This window comes from Doryrhamphus excisus, chromosome 21 (assembly GCF_030265055.1).
Source record: "Doryrhamphus excisus isolate RoL2022-K1 chromosome 21, RoL_Dexc_1.0, whole genome shotgun sequence".
Taxonomy (NCBI): domain Eukaryota; kingdom Metazoa; phylum Chordata; class Actinopteri; order Syngnathiformes; family Syngnathidae; genus Doryrhamphus; species Doryrhamphus excisus.
Window position 1 is genome coordinate 9584137 of NC_080486.1, and position 21474 is coordinate 9605610.

At 46.2% G+C, this 21474-nt stretch overlaps 4 protein-coding genes across 6 annotated transcripts; 2 read left to right on the forward strand and 2 right to left on the reverse strand.

Moving 5' to 3' along the window:
* The first annotated feature begins 815 nt into the window (after positions 1–815).
* Positions 816–7090, forward strand: LOC131108591 (activin receptor type-2B-like). The gene is made up of 11 exons (XM_058059693.1): positions 816–1131; positions 2413–2620; positions 2713–2819; positions 2901–3049; positions 3123–3266; positions 3335–3478; positions 3562–3710; positions 3785–3899; positions 3962–4100; positions 4163–4293; positions 4379–7090. The coding sequence occupies exons 1-11, from the start codon at positions 1077–1079 to the stop codon at positions 4595–4597; spliced, it is 1560 nt and encodes a 519-aa protein (XP_057915676.1). The 5' UTR covers positions 816–1076; the 3' UTR covers positions 4598–7090.
* Positions 2268–15036, reverse strand: LOC131108584 (5'-AMP-activated protein kinase subunit gamma-2-like). Its single transcript, XM_058059668.1, has 18 exons — positions 14838–15036; positions 13352–13405; positions 13113–13273; positions 12933–13045; positions 12681–12856; positions 11953–12007; positions 11771–11880; positions 10241–10322; positions 10117–10175; positions 10008–10053; positions 9887–9941; positions 9701–9827; positions 8608–8773; positions 8497–8534; positions 8284–8430; positions 8115–8208; positions 2842–8043; positions 2268–2760 (listed from the first exon to the last, which is right to left on the reverse strand). The coding sequence occupies exons 1-17, from the start codon at positions 14922–14924 to the stop codon at positions 7409–7411; spliced, it is 2205 nt and encodes a 734-aa protein (XP_057915651.1). The 5' UTR covers positions 14925–15036; the 3' UTR covers positions 2268–2760; positions 2842–7408.
* On the forward strand, positions 14798–18266 carry LOC131108589 (zinc finger protein ZFP2-like). Of its 2 annotated transcripts, none has more exons than XM_058059690.1 (4): positions 14798–15650; positions 16098–16271; positions 16346–16618; positions 16695–18266. In XM_058059690.1, exons 2-4 carry the CDS (start codon positions 16109–16111, stop codon positions 18023–18025), a joined length of 1767 nt encoding a protein of 588 aa, XP_057915673.1. In that variant the 5' UTR covers positions 14798–15650; positions 16098–16108; the 3' UTR covers positions 18026–18266. The 2 variants fall into 2 exon arrangements, with proteins under 2 accessions (XP_057915673.1, XP_057915672.1); XM_058059689.1 differs by having other exon boundaries at positions 14799–15650; positions 16095–16271.
* chodl (chondrolectin) lies at positions 17977–21462 on the reverse strand. 2 transcript variants are annotated; one of them, XM_058059726.1, is made up of 8 exons: positions 21334–21462; positions 19742–19917; positions 19520–19677; positions 18927–19084; positions 18795–18845; positions 18670–18729; positions 18507–18603; positions 17977–18430 (listed from the first exon to the last, which is right to left on the reverse strand). In XM_058059726.1, the coding sequence occupies exons 2-8, from the start codon at positions 19871–19873 to the stop codon at positions 18349–18351; spliced, it is 738 nt and encodes a 245-aa protein (XP_057915709.1). In that variant the 5' UTR covers positions 19874–19917; positions 21334–21462; the 3' UTR covers positions 17977–18348. The 2 variants fall into 2 exon arrangements, with proteins under 2 accessions (XP_057915709.1, XP_057915708.1); XM_058059725.1 differs by having other exon boundaries at positions 20220–21340.
* Positions 21463–21474: the final 12 nt, after the last annotated feature.

The following is a 21474-nucleotide window of genomic DNA, read 5'->3' on the forward strand; positions in this document are numbered from 1 at the left end:
AACTGCTTACGCTGCTTCTTAAGAGATAATTAGATCCCAAAAGAAATGAGAAAAAAACAAGCAAACAAATTACATGTATAATTATTACCCCACACTCTAATCCGACACTTGCAATTCCGCACACCGGGTTACCTGGGAATTCCAGATGGAAATTAGCGAAAGGAGGGAACGACTTCCTGCAAAGGTTCTCAATAAGGTTGATTTTTACATACTAAACCACTTAGTTTCCACAAAAGTACAATTGTGCTATTCTCTGATAAACATTTAGCAATAGTCTCGCTTGTTAGCATACCAATAAGGAGTGAAACATGACGATTATTAGCATGTTCAAAATGTTTATGAACATATAAACAAATGAAGCTAATGCTAAATGTTTACTATCATGTTCACACCTACAAAAGTACAATTGTGCTATTCTCTGATAAACATTTAGCAATAGTCTTGCTTGTTAGCATACCAATATGGAGTGAAACATAACGATTATTAGCATGTTCAAAATGCTTATGAACACATAAACAAATTAGGCTAATGCTAAATGTTTACTATCATGTTCACATGTGAGTGCACGTGCTATTAAAATTTGAGCATGCTAAAAACATTCAGCAATAGCCACACTTTTTTTAATTAACATTTAGCATTGGAAACGCTTGTCCCGCTCAGCTGTCAACATGCTAATAAACATTTAGCCTTACTTGTACTCTCATTGAACGTCAAGTAAGGTGACTGTGAGCTTTACTTTGAAAACGGAAGTAACCGTATGCACTGTCGTTGAGCTTGACTAACTTCCGGTCCGTTTGTCCCCAGCAACCCTGGCCACTGAGCGCGTAACACTCGAAGAGGGAGCGTGCGGGCTGGTGGGCCGTGAGGGGTGCAGTCAAGGCCTCCAGTCCAGTCCGGACCGGAACCGAAGGAACCGGATGGACCCCCAAAGGGCGAGAACTTGCCTCCCGTAACGCGTGAGGGTCTGCAGAAGGAGCAGACTAGGATACGCGCGTGCACACACACACACACACACACAAACACGCATACACACACACGCGCGCGTCTGGAAGTGTGTTCCAGTGGTGGAGAGGAAGATGAGGCGGCGGAACCGAGCTTTGATGATTCTCCTGATGGGAACTTTGAGTGCAGGTTGGTACATCACGGGTTATGCTCATTGTTCTCGTGGTTCCGTTTGTGTGCGTGAATGTGTATGTGCATATGTATGTGTGTGCAGAATGTTGAACAAAGGTTTGGGAAGCAGAGGGAATCTTTTGGGTGTGTGTGTGTGTGTGGCTCGTATTGAACCACCATCAGAACCACCAGCACTATTCCTCAGGAGCCATTGTCTGCACGTGCCTGGGAGAACACCAATAATCCCTATGTAATAATCCACACGTGCACCGGAAGTGATCAGTAGTTGATGTGATCGATGATGCTAGCTGGTTAGCTATGTGCTACAACAACAAGTTTGTGTAGATGTGACAGATGGAGTTGTTTAAGGGGGGCGGGGGTGTTTTTTTTTTTTGCACACAATGTGGTGTGGAGTGTTGGACGTGGAGGGGTGGGTGGGGTGGGGGGGCGTGGGCTCATTCATGTGTTCCAGAGGGTTCCTCTACAAACTCATCACATGTCTTTGCATTTCACGTTGACCTATGACCTGCCTAATGTATGCACACATACTTAAGACGTGCCTGCCTGTGACCTATGACCTTTGCGATGTGCGGCTGCTTTGCATGATAAAGTTGCTCATTTGCATGTTGCTCCATGGCACGGGTCAGAGGTCGCCCACGTTCACACAGTGCAGATGTGTGATGTCATTGTGGTGGCGAGACGGCAGCTGTCGCCGTGGCGATCCCGTCCGCTCAGCCGTGTCGCCTGTGCGGGGGTCAAAGGTCGTGGGAAACTTGTCTAGCGTTCATTGGCAATTTCGACATGAAAAGTTGTTTGCTAGCATAAACTTCAATGTCGTTAGCTATTGCTATTGTTAGCTCGCATGAATTCCGACATTAAACATTAATAGCTAGCATTACTTCTAACATGAAGTGTTAGCTAGCATTAATTCATTAACATTACAAACATTAATAGCTAGCATTAATTCCAACATTAACCATTGTTAGTTAGCATTGCTGCTAACATTAAACGTTGTTAGCTAGTGTTAATTCAATGCCAACATTAAACATGAATAGCTAATTCATTACAACATTAGCCATTGTTAGCAATACCTAACAACAAACATACATTCACTTGACTTGTTCTTAACTTTTGACTTGGCTTAGTTTTGATTTCATGACCTGTAACTTTTTGGGACTCGGTAACAATATGACATTGACCATTGATCAAGTGGCCTTGATTGATTGGTGATGACTTGCTACAGAAATGTTGACTTTATTGACTTGATTTAATATTGCCATGTTGCATTGACTCCCACAGGTCTTACGGCTGGCCACGCCCCCACTAGAGAATGCCTCTACTACAACGTCAACTACGAGATGGAGCAGACCAACCAGAGCGGCGTGGAGCGCTGCGAGGGCGACGTCGACAAGCGCTCGCACTGTTACGCCTCCTGGACCAACGAGTCGGGTGCCATTGAGCTGGTGAAGAAAGGATGCTGGCTTGACGACTTCAACTGCTACGACCGGTAAAATGCACAGGGCAGGATGTTGTGGGAGTGGCTAAAAATAGCGTTCCGGGGCGTGTCTTAATGGTGGCCGTGATGTGACTCTTGTCCAGTGAGGAGTGCGTGTCCACCGAGGAGAGTCCTCAGGTCTTCTTCTGTTGCTGTGAGGGAAACATGTGTAACCGCAAGTTCACACACCTGCCGGATGCCGCCGCCCCACGTGAGTGTGTTGCCATACGTACCTGCGTGTATGGGTGTCGTAGCTCAGTACAATACAGTTGTACGTATGTGTGTGCGTCAGTCATCCAGGCTCCGGTCCCAAGCATCGGTGTGTTACAAGTCATCTTTTACTGCCTGCTGCCCGTCACCATGCTGTCAGTCATTCTGCTCGCCACCGTTTGGATGTACCACCACCGTAAACCTCCTTATGGACACGTGGACATCACAGAGGTACATACACATTCAAGCATAAAATGTGGTTGTTGCAGCTTCTTCAAAATAAAAGCATGCGTTTGTCCTCCAGGACCCGGTTCCTCCGCCTGCCTCCCCCATGCCAGCGCTCAAGCCGCTGCAGTTGCTTGAGGTGAAAGCCAGGGGGCGTTTTGGCTGTGTCTGGAAGGCCCAAATAATGAACGACTTTGTGGCTGTCAAGGTGTTCCCTATCCAGGTAGGTGGAACGCCATGCGTTGTGCAGGTTTGTCACATGCGGGTTCATACTTAGATGTCATCTTACAGAACAAAAGGTCCTGGCAGAATGAGCGAGAGGTGTTCACCACCGCAGGAATGAAGCATGAAAACATTCTGAGGTTCATCGGCGCCGAGCAGCGAGGGCGCCATCTGGAGGCGGAACTGTGGCTCATCACAGAGTTCCATGAGCGGGTGAGGGTGGGCGGGTTGGCGTGGAGAACAGGTGACAAAGTTGTAACAAAAGGCACTGACAGGCGTTGGCAAATGTCCCGCAGGGTTCGTTGTGCGATTTCCTGAAGGCGAACGTCATCAGTTGGTTGGAGTTGTGTCACATCGGGGGGTCGATGGCGTGCGGTCTGGCGTACCTGCACGAAGATGTACCTCGAATCAAAGGCGAAGGAGCCAAACCCGCCATCGCCCACAGGTGTGCCCCCATCACCTTTGCTCCAAACCATCCTGGCATGCATGACCTTTGACTTTTGTCTGAATGTGCATCAGGGACTTCAAGAGCAAGAACATCCTGTTGCGTTCAGACCTCACCGCCGTCATCGGAGATTTCGGCCTCGCCGTGCCCTTTGAGTCAGGAACGCCGCCCGGAGAGACGCACGGACAGGTGAGACGCCCGCCGTCAAACAGGAAGAGGAGCTCCTCACTAAAATGTGTGCATGTGCACAGGTGGGGACATGGCGCTACATGGCTCCTGAGGTTCTAGAAGGCGCCATCAACTTCCAGCGGGACGCCTTTCTAAGGATCGACATGTACGCTTTGGGTCTAGTCCTGTGGGAGCTCCTGACACGCTGCAAAGCCGCCGATGGTAAGCTCCGCCCACAAAATGCATTCAATGAAAAGCAAGTCTCATTAAAGTGTGTTTGTTAGGCCCAGCAGGCGAGTACCTGCTGCCGTTTGAGGAGGAAGTGGGTCAGCATCCGTCACTGGAGGACCTTCAGGAAGTTGTCGTCCACAAGAAGCTGAGGCCGGCCTTCAAAGACGTTTGGCTGAAACACAATGTGAGTATTCATGAAAAGTATCACCACAGACGAAGTACCACCTCACTACCTCCACTAATACATTTGTTAACTCCGCCCATTTCAGGGTCTCTACCATGTGTGCGAGACAGTGTCGGAATGTTGGGACCACGACGCTGAGGCCCGACTATCGGCCGGCTGCGTCCACGAACGCATGGGTCAAGTGAGTCGTCTCACTTGCGCCGTAGCCCCACCCACCTCATCCTCCTCCTCGTTGTCGTCGTCTGTCCCTCCAGTTGCAATGGTAACCAATATGGACCTCCCGGCCAAAGAGTCCACCATGTGAGCAGCAACACTAGACACACATACACCTGTTCAGGTCCGACTCAGTGAATGATCTCCAGGTACCTCAGCGTTTTCTTTTTTTTTTTCTCCTGTCTCTGACGTGGGTGTCTACATGCAGCCTCGTTGCCTAGCAACCAGCACCAGCAACACCTCAGAGTGACAGTTCTAACTCTTAAACAGGAAGTGATGTCACAGTGATGCTGCATTTACCTTTCGCCAAGCCCCGCCCCGCAGTTACAGTTGTTAGGCTCTTCAGATGACACCAGGAAGTAATGCACAAGAGATAAAGATGCCAAATCAAATGTAAACTAACACACAAAGGAATCAGAGAACAACGTTAAAGCTTGGCAAGTCTCCATTTACTTAAAAAAATATAACCTACTATATATGAGACACGACATTCAGTTGTAAAAAAGTTAGCCAACTAGCTAACACATAACAATATGTACTAGCTAGTTTTACTCCACTTAGCTTCACATCTTTACTCGTGATTCGTCAGTTGACACCCGGAAGTAACGCACGAGATAAAGATGCCAAAACAAATGTAAACTAACACACAAAGGAATCAGAGAACAACGTTAAAGCTTGGCAAGGCTCAATTTACTTTAAAAAAAAAAGAGTTAAATATACCTACTATATATGAGACAGGACATTCAGTTGTACAAAGCTAGCTAACGTTAGCCAACTAGCTAACACATAACAATATGTACTAGCTAGTTTTACTCCAGTTAGCTCCACATCTTTACTCGTGATTCGTCAGTTGACACCCGGAAGTAATGCACAAGCGATAAAAATGCCAAAACAAATGTAAACTAACACACAAAAGGAGTCAAAGAACAACGTTAAAGCTTAGCTTGGCAAGTCTCCATTTACTTTAAAAAAGTTAAATATACCTACTATATATGAGACACGACATTCAGTTGTAAAGCTAGCAAACGTTAGCTAACTAGCTAACACATAACATACTAGCTAGTTTTACTCCAGTTAGCTCCACAACTTTACTCTTTACTGTTTTCGGGATAGTAATTACATTTCTTACCTTGGAATGTTGATTTTGGTGGGATTTCACTGACAGCAAAATAGCAAAAAATATATATACAAACCTGTAACACCGTCCATTAAATTAAATCAAGCGCCGCCGGAACAGCCTATTTGGTGCTCGTCTGGGATTGGACAGGGAAAATGTGGCTTCGTGAAAGGTCCATTTTGACTGGTTGTAAAAGTCTGAAGTGGGCGGGGTCATGCTACATACATAACGATTGATTGGCTGACAGCGACAAAACTTCTCAGGTAAACTCGGTGTGGAAGGCGGGGCTACCAGACTGTGAAATAGGAGGGCGGGACTTATCTGAGGGTGCTTAAAGCCTACTGGCTGTTTTTTCTATATATATATACATATATATATAATATACACACACACACACACACTGCCATTGTGTTGTTCCTTCTTTTGACAACTCATCAGTCAGGGTGAAAGGTTAAAGGTCATCAGTCACCTGACCACTTTATGTCTACCTCGTTTCCTCATGTTTAACACTTAAAAGGGTCTGCTCCCACAGAACCAGGCCAACTCTTTGAAGATTCCGAGATAAATACTGGACCGTGTTCCTTTTTAATGTGCATTTATTAAAACACAACAATGTGAACCTCAGTACAGCAGAAATACCTCAGATGAATTTTGTACGTGTTATTTATTTTTGTTTTAATTGAAAAGTGATCCACACTGTAAAAAGTTATAATCCCTCTTCATGCTCCTCTCCTGCTCCTTGTGTGTCGTCCTGATCAAAACATCACAAAATCTGCAATAATAATTTTTTTTTTTTTTTTTAGTAAAATGACACACAAACAGGTTATTTACCAGGTTGTGACCTCATAAAAACTACGTGTGCTGCTAATGTTTGATGAAGCGTTCCCCCTCCACTGTCATGTAGCATGTAGCTTTGTTAGCAGTTAGGCAGTGACGGCAAAAACAATACTGATCTTGACGCATACAAGTGCACCTCATCACATAGGGGCTTCCTGCAGCGCTGATGACTACGGCATGCAGACGGCCGCCATCTTGGCGCTCAAAAACTCCAGAATATATTACTGTTATAATGGAACGTTCAACAATGTGCACTTCCTGTTGTAAAGTGGATGTTTGTGAACTGATGGACTGTGACGTAGATGATTCATGTGGAAAGTAGGAGTTATTACATATTTTTAAATTGTACTTTTTAGAGATGAAACAAAAAAAAACTTCGTATTGTATTAAAGTGTGAATGTGTGTGTGCGTGTGCGTACTTCTCTTCCTCTACTCAGTGCCAACATGAATGTAGTTTTGTCACACACAAAAATGGAACAAGGGAAATGAATTATTTAGATTTTTGTATGTGGATATAAGTGAATAATAAATTGTTGTGATATTTAATGGTTGTGTTCTTCGCATTTCAGTTGCATTGTGGGTAAAAAAAAGGGCCGCCAGCAGCTTTCGAGAAGTGAATGTGCACGACAAGGATAGCCAAGAGAATAAAATCTAGATTAATACGAATAGAAACATCATAAAAGACATCATCGTTCATCACTGACTTAACATCAAACCGCTAACTTCCTGATTGTGCACGTGTTCCATAGCAATAAAGTTATATATGATTTAATATATTAAAATATTTTGTGTATGATTTATAAATATACATATACGCCAGACTAATTAGCTGCTATGCTATGTTGTTCTTTAAAAACAGCTGCCTGTTGTCATTAATGCTTAGTGAGACAACATTCCCAGAGGGCGGGTCAATCATCTGTCACTCAAAGTTCACCTCAACTGATGATGTCACAACTCCTCCCCCTTATCTTCCTCTTCTTCTACTCCCTCCGTCACCTCATCGTCTCCTTCTTGCGTCACTTCCTCCCCATGAGCTACCTCATCCTGCTTCTCTTCCTCTCCTCCCTCTGTTACCTCCTCCGACTCCTCCTCCCCCCTCCTTCCTTCTTGTGTCACATCCTCTGTCAAGTCGTCAGTCTCCTCCGTCATTTCCTCTCCTCCCTCCTCCACTTTCTCCACTATCCTCGCATTCCCTGCCTCAGTCACCTCCTCACCTTTGTCTCCCACTTCTTCCGTTACCTCCTCATCACTCCCTCCTTTTCCTTCTCCCGTCTCCTCCTCCGGCATCACTCCGTGCCCTTCTTCTTCTTCTATGACCTCTTCTTCTCCTCCCTCTTCTGTCAACTCCTCACCCTTTACATCTTCAACTACCTCCGTCACCTCCTCTACACTCAATTCTTTCTCTGTCACCGCCTCCCCTTGATCTCCTCCGTCTGTCATCTCCTCCTCGCCCTCTGTCTCCCCCTGCTGGCAGTTAGCATTTTTGTCCCTGTAGTCAGTCTGGTCTTCCTCAAGGTCCTGGTCCTGGTTTGTGGAATCCAAAGCAGTGTGAGACGGGAAAGCGTCCTCGTTCCTGAGCACACCTGAACACAACAAACATCATCACCATGACAACACACAACATAAAGGAGACATGTTAAGAGGATGTGTTCACCAGCAGGAGTTAGAATGAGCGCTTGAAGGATGTCCGATAATGACACAATGCCGACAATTCGAGATTCTTCATCGACGACGACCAGCCTGTGAACCTGAACACGGAAGTGAACGCTTAGCGTGAGTCTACTTCCTGTTTCTGAAGCACAAACATTCGAAGGCGAAGTCACCTCGGCTTTTACGATACGGTCCACGATGGTCTCCAGCGTCTCCATCTTGTTGCACTTCATGACGCCTTCAAAGTACTGCGACCTGTGTCTCAACGCCTGCGTCACCGTCACGTCCAGGTCGTTGTACGTCTTCTCGGCGGCTAGATTCTGAGAAAAAAAAAAAAGTTAGCCAATGGCGTCTTGTCTTCGCCAGCATCATAACACTTTACTCACAATGACGTCAAACTTGGAGTAGATGTCCACTACTTGACCTGCGTATACACAAAATATGAAATTAGGGTGTAGAAGGACACAAAAAGCATGAGATATCAGTTTGGTGGTTACCATGGTGATTGACAACGGGTAGGGCGGAGACTCGGCGATGCGTGAAGACGGAGAGTGCGGTGATAAGGGGCGTGTCCGGGTGAATGAAGGCGATATTGTCGTAAGTTCCCACGTGAAGTTCCTCCAATGTCTTCTTCATGAAGCCGGGCATGGGCATCTCACACACCTGACCAGCAGGGGGCGTATTTTCATTCATTCATTCATTTTCTACCACTTTTTCCTCACAAGGGTTGCGGGGGATGCTGGAGCCTATCCCAGCTATCTTCGGGCGAGAGGCGGGGTACACCCTGGACTGTAGACAAACAACCATTCACACTCACATTCACACCTATGGACAATTTGGAGTCGCTAATTAACCTAGCATGTTTTTGGAATGTGGGAGAGAGCCTATCCCAGCTGTCTTCGGGCGAGAGGCGGGGTACACCCTGGACTGGTCGCCAGCCAATCACAGGGCACATATAGACAAACAACCATTCACACTCACATTCATACCTATGGACAATTTGGAGTCGCTAATTAACCTAGCATGTTTTTGGAATGTGGGAGGGAGCCTATCCCAGCTGTCTTTGGGCGAGAGGCAGGGTACACCCTGGATTGGTCGCCAGCTAATCACAGGGCACATATAGACAAACAACCATTCACACTCACATTCATACCTATGGACAATTTGGAATCGCTAATTAACCTAGCATGTTTTTGGAATGTGGGAGAGAGCCTATCCCAGCTGTCTTCGGGCGAGAGGCAGGTTACACCCTGAACTGGTCGCCAGCCAGCCAATCACAGGGCACATATAGACAAACAACCATTCACACTCACATTCATACCTATGGACAAATTTGGAGTCGCTAATTAACCTAGCATGTTTTTGGAATGTGGGAGGAAACCGGAGTACCCGGAGAAAACCCACGCATGCACGGGGAGAACATGCAAACTCCACACAGAGATGGCCGAGGGTGGAATCGAACCCTGGTCCTCCTAGCTGTGAGGTCTGCGTGCTAACCACTCAACCGGGGGGCGTATTTATGTTATTAAAAAGAAAACATGAGTAGAATACATTGCTGCCCTCTGCTGGTAAGACAGGTGCAATACTCACAAAAAGCTGCAGGAACTTGAGGATCCTCTTATGGGTCAGGATGTAGAGCGCGTTGCCGCTCAGAGGATCGATGACGGGAAGACGATGTATCTTGTTGCGGATTAACGATGACACTGCTTCGAAAATACTGAAGAACAACACTTATGAAGATGTCCTTCACACACACACACACAGATATAGGGCTACCTGGCATCAGGTGAAATATGGACCAGAGGTTTGAAGGTCTCTTGAAGGTAAAGTTCTATTAACATGGACCAAAGTCAGCATTCTACACATAGAAATAGAAATACTAGATAAAGACACCAACCTCTCCAGGTCTCTATCTTGTGTTCTTCTAGCTCGTAAATCTGAACCTGAAATAAAACACACTCATTAGTTGTTGCAGTCATGTGTGTGTGTGTGTGTGTGTGTGTTACCATAGGGGACTTGTAGTATCTGGTGAGGATGTTGATGAAGTCTGTGATCGTCAACATTCCTGAAAAAGACAACAACACTGTGTGTTGACACAATGTGTGTGTATGTGTGTGTGTGTGTGCTTACCAACAAAACTTTGCTTCTTGGTTTCCCACAAAGGAGCAGCTCGCACTCCATTCGCTACCAGAGCGAAGAAGGCTTTCTTCACCTACAACACAAACGTGGATACAGCTGTCAGTCAAGTGTCATTCATGAGCCAATCACGTGTCAGTCATCCATCAGTGACTTGTCAGTCATGTACCTGTCAAGTGTCACTCATCTGCCAATCACATGTCAGTCATCGATCAGTGACCTGTCAGTCATGTACCTGTCAAATGTCATTCATCTGCCAATCACTTACAGTCATCAGTCAGTTACGTGTCAGTCATGTACCTGTCAAGTGTCACTCATCTGTCAATCACACATCAGTCATCCATCAGTGACCTGTCAGTCATGTACCTGTCAAATGTCACTCATCTGCCAATCACTTACAGTCATCAGTCAGTTACGTGTCAGTCATGTACCAGTCAAGTGTCATTCATCTGCCAATCACATGTCAGTCATCCATCAGTTACCTGTCAGTCATGAACCAGTCAAGTGTCACTCATTCGCAATCATGTGTCACTCATCCGTCAATCACATGTCAGTCATCAGTCAATTACGTGTCAGTCATGTACCTGTCAAGTGTCACTCATCCGCCAATCACATGTCAGTCATCCATCAGTGACCTGTCAGTCATCGGTCAGTTACGTGTCAGACATGTACCTGTCAAGTGTCACTCATCCGCCAATCACATGTCAGTCATCCATCAGTGACCTGTCAGTCATCAGCCAGTTATGTGCCTGTCAAGTGTCACTCATCCGCCAAGCATGTGTCAGTCATCCATCAGTGACCTGTCAGTCATGTACCGGTCAAGTGTCACTCATCCGCCAATCACATGTCAGTCATCAGTCAGTTACGTGTCAGTCATGTACCTGTCAAATGTCACTCATCTGTCAATCATGTGTCAGTCATCCATCAGTTACGTGTCAGTCATGTACCTGTCAAGTGTCACTCATCCGTCAATCACGTGTCAGTCATCCATCAGTTACGTGTCAGTCATGTACCTGTCAAGTGTCACTCATCCGTCAATCACGTGTCAGTCATCCATCAGTTACGTGTCAGTCATGTACCTGTCAAGTGTCACTCATCCGTCAATCACGTGTCAGTCATCCATCAGTAATCCATCAGTTACGTGTCAGTCATGCACCTGTCAAGTGTCACTCATCCGCCAATCACGTGTCAGTCATCCGCCAGTTACAAGTCAGTCAAGTGTCACTCATCCGCCAATCGTGTGTCAGCCATTGGTCAGTTATGTGTCAGTCATGTACCTGTCAAGTGTCACTCATCTGCCAATCATGTGTCAGTCATCCATCAGTCATCGGTCAGTTATGTGTCAGTCATGTACCTGTCAAGTGTCACTCATCTGCCAATCACATGTCAGTCATCCATCAGTTACGTGTCAGTCATGTACCTGTCAAGTGTCCCCCAAGTGTCAGTCATGTATCAGTGACAGGTCTGTCACGCGTCACCAACCTGTTAAGTCAGTCTGGTGTCAACGTGAGTGGCAGGTGTCACCTGTAGCGTGGTGTCAAAGACGACCAGTTTGGAGCTGGTGGGTATGATGTCATAACACTTGTGACACTTCATGAAGCGCATATAGATGTCCCTCTCGGAGTCGGCACACGCTGAGAACACACACACGCACGCTTTCATAGACATGTTGATAAATTAGCTACATATTCGATGACCAATCTTACCGCCATCGTCGCCATCTGGAGGGCGGCGCTCTGACTCACCGGAAACCTCCACCTGCTTGAGTATTAACATTTTTAGTTTACATTTTGATTCGACATAAGTTGTTGGCTATGAAAAGAATAGGAACAACATCAGATGCGCTAGCAGATTGGATGTTTGGGAAGTGCTGTGATCTTCCGGTGCTGCTAGGATGTCAGCATCCACTGATTAAATCAAGTCTTGCTCTTTTTTTTTTTTTTTAACTCGATCTTATGCACTGTGACGTTATACTGGCAACATTTCCTTCTTATGAATAATATCATAATAGCATTACATAAGAGGAATGCTACTATTTAGCATGCGAGTCATCACTGATAAAGTGACGTTAGCTAGCAACCAACCTCACAGTCGTCGTTCATTTTCTCTCTATGTATCTTCTTTTCAGACCTCTTACGTCAACGTTTGCTTTAAAAGATGTAATGACGGTTTAAAAAAAAAAGCTCACGGCTCCATCTTCACTCTCCACCCGGCTCAGTGGAGCTGATATGCCGCTAAACGCCTCGTCACTTGTCGGTAAAGATCGTGGCTCCGTGTCAGGTGGAGTCAAGGTATACGACCTAACATTGACTACATCCGGGTTTCGCAATAAGAGCGTAAACAAACATATATGTTATATCCGGTTTTCACAATAAAAGAGACAGACTTACTGTATATGTCACAAATTCGCCATTTTAAAGTGTAGCTTTCACACCTGAACTGTTGATGGCAGCCGACAAGAGGAGGAGAAGTGTTTCCCGGTGTCAGGAGGTGAAGAGAAGGAACGCAGCCTCCTGGTTTCCGGACGCCTCGGTTCCGTCAGGTACGTCTCCAGGTGGAAAGCAGGGGGAGACGGAGCAGGAGGAGGAGGCGGGGAGGAGATGGTGTAGGCTGGTTGGGAATGGATGGAGGAAAAGATTGGAAATAAATGTGAGTGGTCACATGACTATCGGCTTCAAACACACACCTCTAGCCTTGCTCCTCTTGTTGCGTGAGAACAGTTTCATACTAATAGGGGAGGGAGATGTTTGCTGGTTTGATTCCCTGGAGGCTGACCTGAAGATCCCACTGAAGCTCAACCTAACACAAACATAATTTTTCAGGATATTTCATGATGCCGTCAGCTGTCAATCACATATGTGGTCACCTGCGTAGAGGTTTGGGCGGAGACTCTGCAGCCTGGAAGGGGAAGCTGCTTTTCGCTGAGGTGGGACTCGTCCTGGAGGCGGAGCTTGCTGCCGGAGCCGAGCGAGGACTGCTGGGTCTGCTAACCCGATGGAAGAGGCTCCTGGTGGGGCTGGGGTCCCCCTGAAGGCCGAAAGGACATGACACAACCTGATCACATGACCAGCTAATTAATGACATCATTGTTAAAAGTACTTTTACCTTCAGGACTTTATCCCTCTCGTCCAGGAAAGACATTCCAAACACGCTGAGATCCTACAAAGGAATTTAGGAGTGTCATGTCAACATCCAAAGGTGAAAGGTCACGCGTGCTTGGTGTATCACGACAACAAAATGGACGTTTTTGTGGCAGGGTCAGTCCGCGACATCCGTCTTTTGGTCATTCATTCATTCATTTTCTACCACTTATCCTCACAAAGGTCACACAGGGGGTGCTGGAGCCTATCCCAGCTGTCTTCATGCGAGAGGCGGGGTACACCCTGGACTGGTCGCCAGCCAGCCAATCACAGGGCACATATAGACAAACAACCATTCACACTCACATTCATACCTATGGACAATTTGGAGTTGCTAATTAACCTAGCATGTTTTTGGAGAACATGCAAACTCCACACAGAGATCGCCGAATGTGGAATCGAACTCGGGTCTCCTAACTGTGAGGCCTGCGCGCTGGAATATATTTTCTTTTTAATATTTTTAGACTTTATTGTCATAACATTATATATTTTTCCACATCTGGTGTTAAAATTAGAATTTTATTCTTTGTTTTTCATTATATTTAAATAAATTATGTATTTATTTAATATTTTAGTGTATTTTTTTTGGTAATTCATTATTCTCGGAAAATTACCACTTTTTCTCAATAGGTTACTACTTTTTTTAAAAAATATTTTGACTTAATTTTTTTTGTAAAATTATGGTATTTTTTGTAGTTTTCTTGTTAAATGATATTTAATGATAACATGAGTCTATAGTCAATGATACCACAATATGAGAAGATACCATGAGAGCCTAGAAAGTCAACTAAAGGGAATCGAAAGTCTTAACTGATGATGTAAAAAAAAAGGTTACCTTCTTGTTGTCAGTCTGCTGTCGAGTGTTCATCTCTCTTCATCTCACTCTCACTTCTCTCTCACCATCTTCATCTGATTGGTCCACCAGACCCAATCCCACGCAAGCTGCTACCACAATGTGTGTTTGCATGTGTTTTGTTTAAGTCCGGCGTACGCATTCAAGTTAAAAAAGTTCATCAGCGATGTCAAAACCGGCTGTGAGCGACCCCAACCATGTACGGAGGAGGGCTCCTGACATATTTGACGCTTTCAGGGTCAAAAAGATGAGATAAGAGCGCATTGACTGCACAACAAACAGTCGCCTGTCAGACAAGATGGAGGGCAGATTATGTTGTTGATGGTGGCACAGGTGCTGATGGTGTTTACCATTTCCGACCTGGTAAGTATGACCTTTGAACTCTGACATGTTTGTTCTCACGGAGTCAGCATGTTGATGTTGTCACCAAAAGAACACACACACCAGCGCTTCCCACCAAATATGACATGTGACCTATCCGATCTAACAAGACCACGCCTCTTTAGTTCCCGGGAATGCCGTGTAGTAAACAGCCGAGTCAACATCTAGCCACTCGGAACCTTGCGGAGTTTTAAAACAGTTGTCATGTGTCACTCACAGGCACCAGGAGTCTGAGCGGCCTCCTCCTCTTCCTCCTATCTTCCTCCTCTTGCTCCTTCTCTGCGCCGCTCGCCATCATCTTCATCGGTCCCACACTTAGTTAGTTCCGAGTACGTCCTCACGGCTTAAAAACATCCACAGAAGAAAAAGAGTTGCTGAGTTTGCTCCACAAACTGCGTGACAGGAAGTAGCGTTCACAACCATCAAGTGACAGACAGGAGTGCAAGATGCAGCTTTGGACCGGAGGGGAGATATGGGACTACTACTGTTACTATGACTACCGTTTCTGTTGTCATGACGACTGCAGTCTGGACTGTTCCTGCTCCGCGTGCTGATGCTGGGAGACCAGCTGTTAGCTCCAAGTGGATCACATCATCTGCCAATCATGCAACACGAGCACCTTTAACTTCCTGTTGTCACACCTTATCATGTAGACTAATACCGGCAGTTCTTTTTTTCACCACTAGAGGGAGATATAATAAAAGTGTGTAGTCAAGAAGCTCGTAGAAGTCGTACACATATTCAAATGTGGCATGTGGATTTAAATAAAGTTATAGTTTAAATACGATAAAGTTAAGTACATTTTCTCTTTTTGTCCATTGTTATCCAGTTTGTATCCGCATGGGGGCGCAAGTACCAACTTGAAAGACAAAATTTCCGGAAAGTGAAGAAGAAGAACGCTTCCGGTGTGGCCTGGTGTCCTCTATGCAAGATTTCGTAGTTTGGGGCAATATTTTCAATTATTTGGGATTCTAATATTGAGAGTTTTAATATTTTGCCGTCGCACGTCGTCCGGCTGCTTATTGAAGAGGTAAATATGTCTTTTATCTTCGTATTATTGCTTTCTTCTTTCAAACGGATGCTGCTGTTAGCATGGAGTTAGCTTAAAGGTGACGTTTTACACTACTTTGTAGCCATTATGTTGTTTTCTAAGTAACGGTTTGGTTTTGACTAGATTAGATATGAAAGCGCTAAACAAATTAATGTATTATTATGATTTTTCAACGTTTTCAAACTCTCGATTCACATTTTAAGTTTATACGGTGAGAGTAAAACGATTTAGGGTCACGTGATACAAAGTGACGTGGTTTATGGACATTGTCATGATGCGTTCAAGTGTCTTGAATGTTTGTCTGTGTCCTGCATACACAAATTAATACATACTTTTGTGTATAGTGTATGTTTTAGAACATGTTAAAGCAAAATAAAATATTTTAAGGTTGAGTATTCGTATCTGCTGTTGTTGTTCCTGGAGGAGGCATCCTCCACATGAGAGACGAGGAGGTGATGCGGTGGAAGGAGGTGGCCTGCCAGTGGGAGCCTCAAGTGGGCTGGACCAGCGAGGTTGCCTGTCAGATCGATGCCGTTGAGAGTCGGGATGTCGCCATCCAGGTGGACCTGCTGACTCAGCAGCTCGGCTGGCGACACACAGGTGAGACACATCACACGGGTACTCAAATCCGTCAACTTACTTCCTCTTAAACATCCTTGCGTCCTCGCTCGCAGGCACATCTGGCGTGCCGGTTCAGTGTTCAGCGCTTCAATCTGACAGACAAAATGGCGGGGAAGTGCGCAGGAGTAAAGTCATTCGAAATGGCATCAAAGCGCAGACACCATCGCTCCCCGTCCCGTCCTGTACCTCGCCGCAGCTGTCCAGCACGCGACCGCAGAGGATACGGCGTCCTCCAAAGTGGCGAGAAGACCTACTGACGCCGACCGAGGTCTCATCTAGTGACATGGCAGCGGAGGAAGAAACCACGCAGACGCCATCCGAGGCAGGTGAGGAAGTGGTGTTGAACTTTGAACTCCAGCTGCAGCCCCCCCAATGGCGTGTCGTGTCTCGTCTTCTCGCCAGGCGTGTTGGCGGTGGTGAAGCTGGAGGACGAAAGCAGCGTGTGCGACGTATGCGGACAAGTGATGAAGAACAAGTCCAGCCTGGCCCGACATTCGTTTATCCACACGGGCGAGAAACCGTTCGCGTGTCACCTGTGCGAGCTGCGCTTCAATCGCCGTGATAATCTGCGACATCATATCAGTCACGTACACCCGGACGGCGTCGCCAGGCGGGAGAAGCATCGTCCGAAGCAGACTTGGCTGTGCGACGTGTGCGGAAAGACGTTCCGCTGCAGGTCGGCGCTCAAGACGCACGAGGTCATCCACTTAGGGGTCAAACCTCACAGCTGCGACCTGTGCCCCAAGGCCTACATGCGCATCAACGACTTAGAGCACCATAAGAAGACGGTGCACGAGGACAGCGGCGAGCAGACGCGGCGCTCCGGCTCACTGCTCTGCGACTTCTGCGGCAAGGAGTTCAAGTTCCGGTCGCAGCTGGCTGCTCACCTGCAAACGCATACAGACGAGCGGCCGCACCTGTGTGATGTCTGCGGACGCAAGTTCTGTCGCCAGTCCCAGCTGGAGCGCCACAAGCTCCTCCTCCATCCCGACGGCGGCGAGAATGGCGCTTCTGCGGAAGGGATGCCTTGCGAAGTGTGCGGCAGGCGGTTCAAGACCGAGGCGCTCCTCGCCACCCACGCTCGTGTCCACACGGGCGACAAACCCTTCCACTGCGGCTTGTGTCTGCGTCGGTTTGTGCGTGCCGCCTGCCTAAAGCAGCACCACATACGTGTGCACCTGAAAGTCGGACCGAGGGCGGTGGCCCAGCGGAGCCCGCGCACGCCGAAAATATTCCCGTGTTCCATGTGCAGCAAGGTGTTTAAGTTCCAGTCCCTGCTGGCCAACCACGCCGCCGTGCACAGCGACGAGCGACCCCACGCCTGCGACATGTGCACCCGACGCTTCCGACGCCTCAGCCACCTCAAGAGACACCGACGAGTTGTCCACCATGACGGCGCCCGCCCGCCACAGACGTTCATCTGTCATATCTGCGGCAAGGATAAGAAGTGCCGGTCGCAGCTGGCTCGGCATATCATCATCCACACGGGCGAGCGACCCTTCGGTTGCGACATTTGCCACGCGCGTTTCAATCGCCAAGGCAACCTGCAACAGCACAAGAAGCGGATGCATGGCGTAGGGAAGCCGCACGAAGACGAAGAGACGCCCGTGCTGTTTGACGACCTCGATGGGGATGTTGTTGTTAGCTGCAAACAGGAAGAGATCGTAGCGAGTGATGTGGCTACGCCCCCTGACTTAAACTCCATTACTTCCTGTACACTCAGTGACGCTTAAAGTTGTTGCAACTTTTTGCTTGAATTCCAAAGATTTTTTTTTTTCACCTAACAGTTGAAAACTCAGGAAGCTGATTGGCTGAAGCACTGAATGTTTTAATGAAGACACCACTTATCTCTTGCTGATCAATAACAATGTCAGGACGTACATAAAACGTTAGCTTAATGTGCTGTCTTACTGATCGATAAAGATCAAATAAATAAATAAATAAAAAAATGTCACCTTCACTCGTCACTAGTTTTGATTGATTAGCACAGACTCCACCTCCATTCACTTGATTGGTTCAAAGCGTGTCCGGCGGCGGCATTGATAGTCGGATGATGTCACGCCTCGATGACGTCAGCTTTGGGCGTCTTGGAGATCCACAGATTGGATTGTCTCACAGCCACCTTGGTGCGGGATGAGCTGTGGGAGGAGCCAAAGTATGGTCACAGTCATACACACACACACCGTGTGATTAATCAATCAATCAATCAATCACCTTCTGCTGAGCACATGGAAACAACAACTCCCAGCAGCCACCAGGATGAGCAGCATAAGCGGAATGGTGGGGATGATGACGTAGAGCAGCAATGTGCCTTTTAAGAGACAACATGATGAGTGGTTGCCATGGAAACCCTCCTCACTAACTCAGGTGTGTTTACCTGAAGTTCCAGCCAAGGTGACCTGAGGTGGAAGCAGCTCACCACTACCCTGTGTTGCTTCTGTACACACATAAGGTATTATTCTACTTATAATATTTTAATATACTCTTCAGTATTTGTCTTACCGGTGCCTTGCCCCTCAGCCGTGTTACCATGTTCCTCCCCAAGGTGGCGCTCTGACAGACATCAACAAGTGAATGTGATTGGTTGAGACATAAAAGATGTGTAAAAGTTGAATAAAAGATGATGGTAAGTACCTGGTGGGTATTTGCAGATGAAGTTGTGCTTCATGGTGCACCGGTCATCATTCCACTGGTAGAGATAGGCCCCGCCCACTCCAGGAAGTGCTGTCGGCTGGTGGTACATGACAACACAGGATTCTCCACCACAGGATGGCTCGTCAAAATACCAGTTCCTGTATCACCATAATTTTTTTATGAACACAAAATTATTAAAACTATTTTACAAAAAATTTAAATATATAGAATAAATGAGGGCAATTATTTAGAAAATTATACAGATTTTTTTAAAAAGGGTTTTTTATGAATTTGATGGATTTAATTTACTATGAAAATTCATTTACGACATCTATAATATTATGATGGCATTACATAATACATGTTTAAAAATATATATATAATATAAAATATTCTAAATTTAATAATAATAATAATACAATTATTATAAATAATAAATATAAAAATAAAATACAAGGAAAAATCCCTAAAATAATATTATATATACTATATAATATATAAAGTGCTGTATTAACAATAATAATTGAAAAAATGTGGACAATATTACATGAGTTGAGCATAAAGTTGTGTAGTGCCGCTATTCTTGTCCTTACCTGAAAGATGCCATGCTGCCATCGGTCCACCTGTAGAGCTGCGGACAGGAAGTGACGCCATTGGGAGTTTTCTGGTCCTCACCGTCCACCCGAGTCAGACCGATCCAAAAATCTCCATCTGCTATTCCAGTTCCGCCCCCTGCTCCCGAGCGCAACTCCTGTAGGCGAGTGGCACGGTGAGAAAGATGAAGAAGAGGAGGTGAGAGTGAACGGCCATATTACCTGCAGCAGGTGTTCGATGTGTTCCTGCTCGGAGGGACTTTCGATGCTGAGCAGCGAGCCGCCGTCCATGTGACACGCCAGCTCGGCCTCCCTGAAGGCCACGCGGCTCGAGACGTCATGGAAGTACGCCATCTTGTAGCAGGGATGCACGCCCTCGCCCAAACATACCGTCTGACCTGTAGGACAAGACATCTGACCTCAGCGATGACATCATGATAATACGAGTGACATCATCAGCGCAAAAAAGAGAGACTGCAGATCTTCTTGCAGCAGCACACACATTAAGTGATTAGCTGCAGCGTCATCACTTTGCTCCACAACACACACTCTTCTTCTAGTGTGTGTGTGTGTATTATAGATCTACGTATTCTAGACCTACACATGAATCCTATATATGAAATTAAAAATGCCGCAGTATTGAACATGTGACATGTTCATGACCTCTTGACCTGATTCCAGCAAAAGAATTTGAACTCACCACTCATCACCCGTGCTCCGTGGACTACCTTGACCGCAACGATGCCCAGGATCCATAGCCTCATCAGGTTGAATATCATCTTTTTTTTTTTTTTTTTTTTAGTTGGCGGGTATGTGAGCAGTAGATTTCAAAATAAAAGTGTCTTTCCCTCCATGCCGTGCTGCGTTCTTCTCCTTGCTCTTCTTCAGTGTGGGGAGGCTCTTCCACTGCTGCTCACAATGATGACCCCGCCCCCTTCAAGGAGCACCGCCCCCCCCCCTTCATTGAGCCCTTGGGGGCCACATACGCCCACGCTTCACTTATCTAATTCATTTAGTGGACAGCTGAGGCGCTAATCAATAACGCTCCTTCACATGCACGCATCAAGGATGACATCATCGCTATGCAAAGCTAGTCAGGAAGTGCCTTGTCAGGAAGTTCCTTGGCATAATTCTAAAGGAATGCAGAAATAAAAATTAAAAATTTTTTTTTCAATATTTTACTTACTTGTTTCACTCCTTCATTGCCATTCTCTCTCTCTCTCTCTCTCTCACACACACACACACACACACTAATGACTAGTTATAGATGTTCCCTGCATTGATCTGCTGCAAGCGGCTGATCGTCTCCCGGCAAAGAAACACACACCACTTACTGAGTAACACACACACACACACACACACACGGGACAGGAAGTGGTGAAGATGAAAGGAAGAATATTAACAAGTAGGATCAGGTGGTCATGTTATAACCATAATGACTGTTGTCATAGTTACAGGCGGCAGAGTCAAGACCGTTTGTGTGTGTGTGTGTGTGTTAATGTAGATTGATTTTCACATCTCAGACAGTCTCAGCTAACACACACACACACACACACACACGCACACACCTCATCAATTCATGTTTAAGGGATTGAAACAAACTGCATTGATCTCTGTGTGTTAGACAAAACATTGTGTGATGGATTGACACTTTACTGCTTAATGTGTGTGCGTGCACTTGCATTTGTGCACTTATTTGTGCATTTACACACACACACACACACACACACAGAGATTTGGCTCAGCCCCCAAATCTAAAACGCTGTTTAAAAGAGAACACCATGATGAAGGAATAAGTGTAACTAGTGACTTACCAAATGCAGAGGTTGGTTATGTGACCAAAACAAGCCAGTAGCATCAGTGGGGGAGGGGCCTAACCTGTGTGACGCCCATCGGTTGACTCTGGTCTGCTCCGGATTGGTTAGCTGCAGGTCCGATGAAATCACAACTCACCT

What these genes read in the sequence shown, in the direction of transcription:
- LOC131108591 (XM_058059693.1), top strand. Translation starts at nt 1,077, where the DNA reads ATGAGGCGGCGGAACCGAGCTTTGATGATTCTCCTGATGGGAACTTTG. An exon ending in GATGGGAACTTTGAGTGCAG is followed by an intron (nt 1,132 to 2,412) that starts GTTGGTACATCA and finishes TGACTCCCACAG; the next exon opens with GTCTTACGGCTGGCCACGCC. An exon ending in GACACGTGGACATCACAGAG is followed by an intron (nt 3,050 to 3,122) that starts GTACATACACAT and finishes TTTGTCCTCCAG; the next exon opens with GACCCGGTTCCTCCGCCTGC.
- LOC131108584 (XM_058059668.1), bottom strand. Translation starts at nt 14,924, where the DNA reads ATGAAGATGATGGCGAGCGGCGCAGAGAAGGAGCAAGAGGAGGAAGAT. An exon ending in TCCAGATGGCGACGATGGCG is followed by an intron (nt 11,881 to 11,952) that starts GTAAGATTGGTC and finishes GTGTGTTCTCAG; the next exon opens with CGTGTGCCGACTCCGAGAGG. An exon ending in GCTCATTCTAACTCCTGCTG is followed by an intron (nt 8,044 to 8,114) that starts GTGAACACATCC and finishes TGTTGTGTTCAG; the next exon opens with GTGTGCTCAGGAACGAGGAC.
- LOC131108589 (XM_058059690.1), top strand. Translation starts at nt 16,109, where the DNA reads ATGAGAGACGAGGAGGTGATGCGGTGGAAGGAGGTGGCCTGCCAGTGG. An exon ending in GCTCGGCTGGCGACACACAG is followed by an intron (nt 16,272 to 16,345) that starts GTGAGACACATC and finishes CCTCGCTCGCAG; the next exon opens with GCACATCTGGCGTGCCGGTT. An exon ending in GCAGACGCCATCCGAGGCAG is followed by an intron (nt 16,619 to 16,694) that starts GTGAGGAAGTGG and finishes TCTTCTCGCCAG; the next exon opens with GCGTGTTGGCGGTGGTGAAG.
- chodl (XM_058059725.1), bottom strand. Translation starts at nt 20,298, where the DNA reads ATGATATTCAACCTGATGAGGCTATGGATCCTGGGCATCGTTGCGGTC. An exon ending in CATCTGCAAATACCCACCAG is followed by an intron (nt 18,846 to 18,926) that starts GTACTTACCATC and finishes GATGTCTGTCAG; the next exon opens with AGCGCCACCTTGGGGAGGAA. An exon ending in GGCTGAGGGGCAAGGCACCG is followed by an intron (nt 18,730 to 18,794) that starts GTAAGACAAATA and finishes ATGTGTGTACAG; the next exon opens with AAGCAACACAGGGTAGTGGT.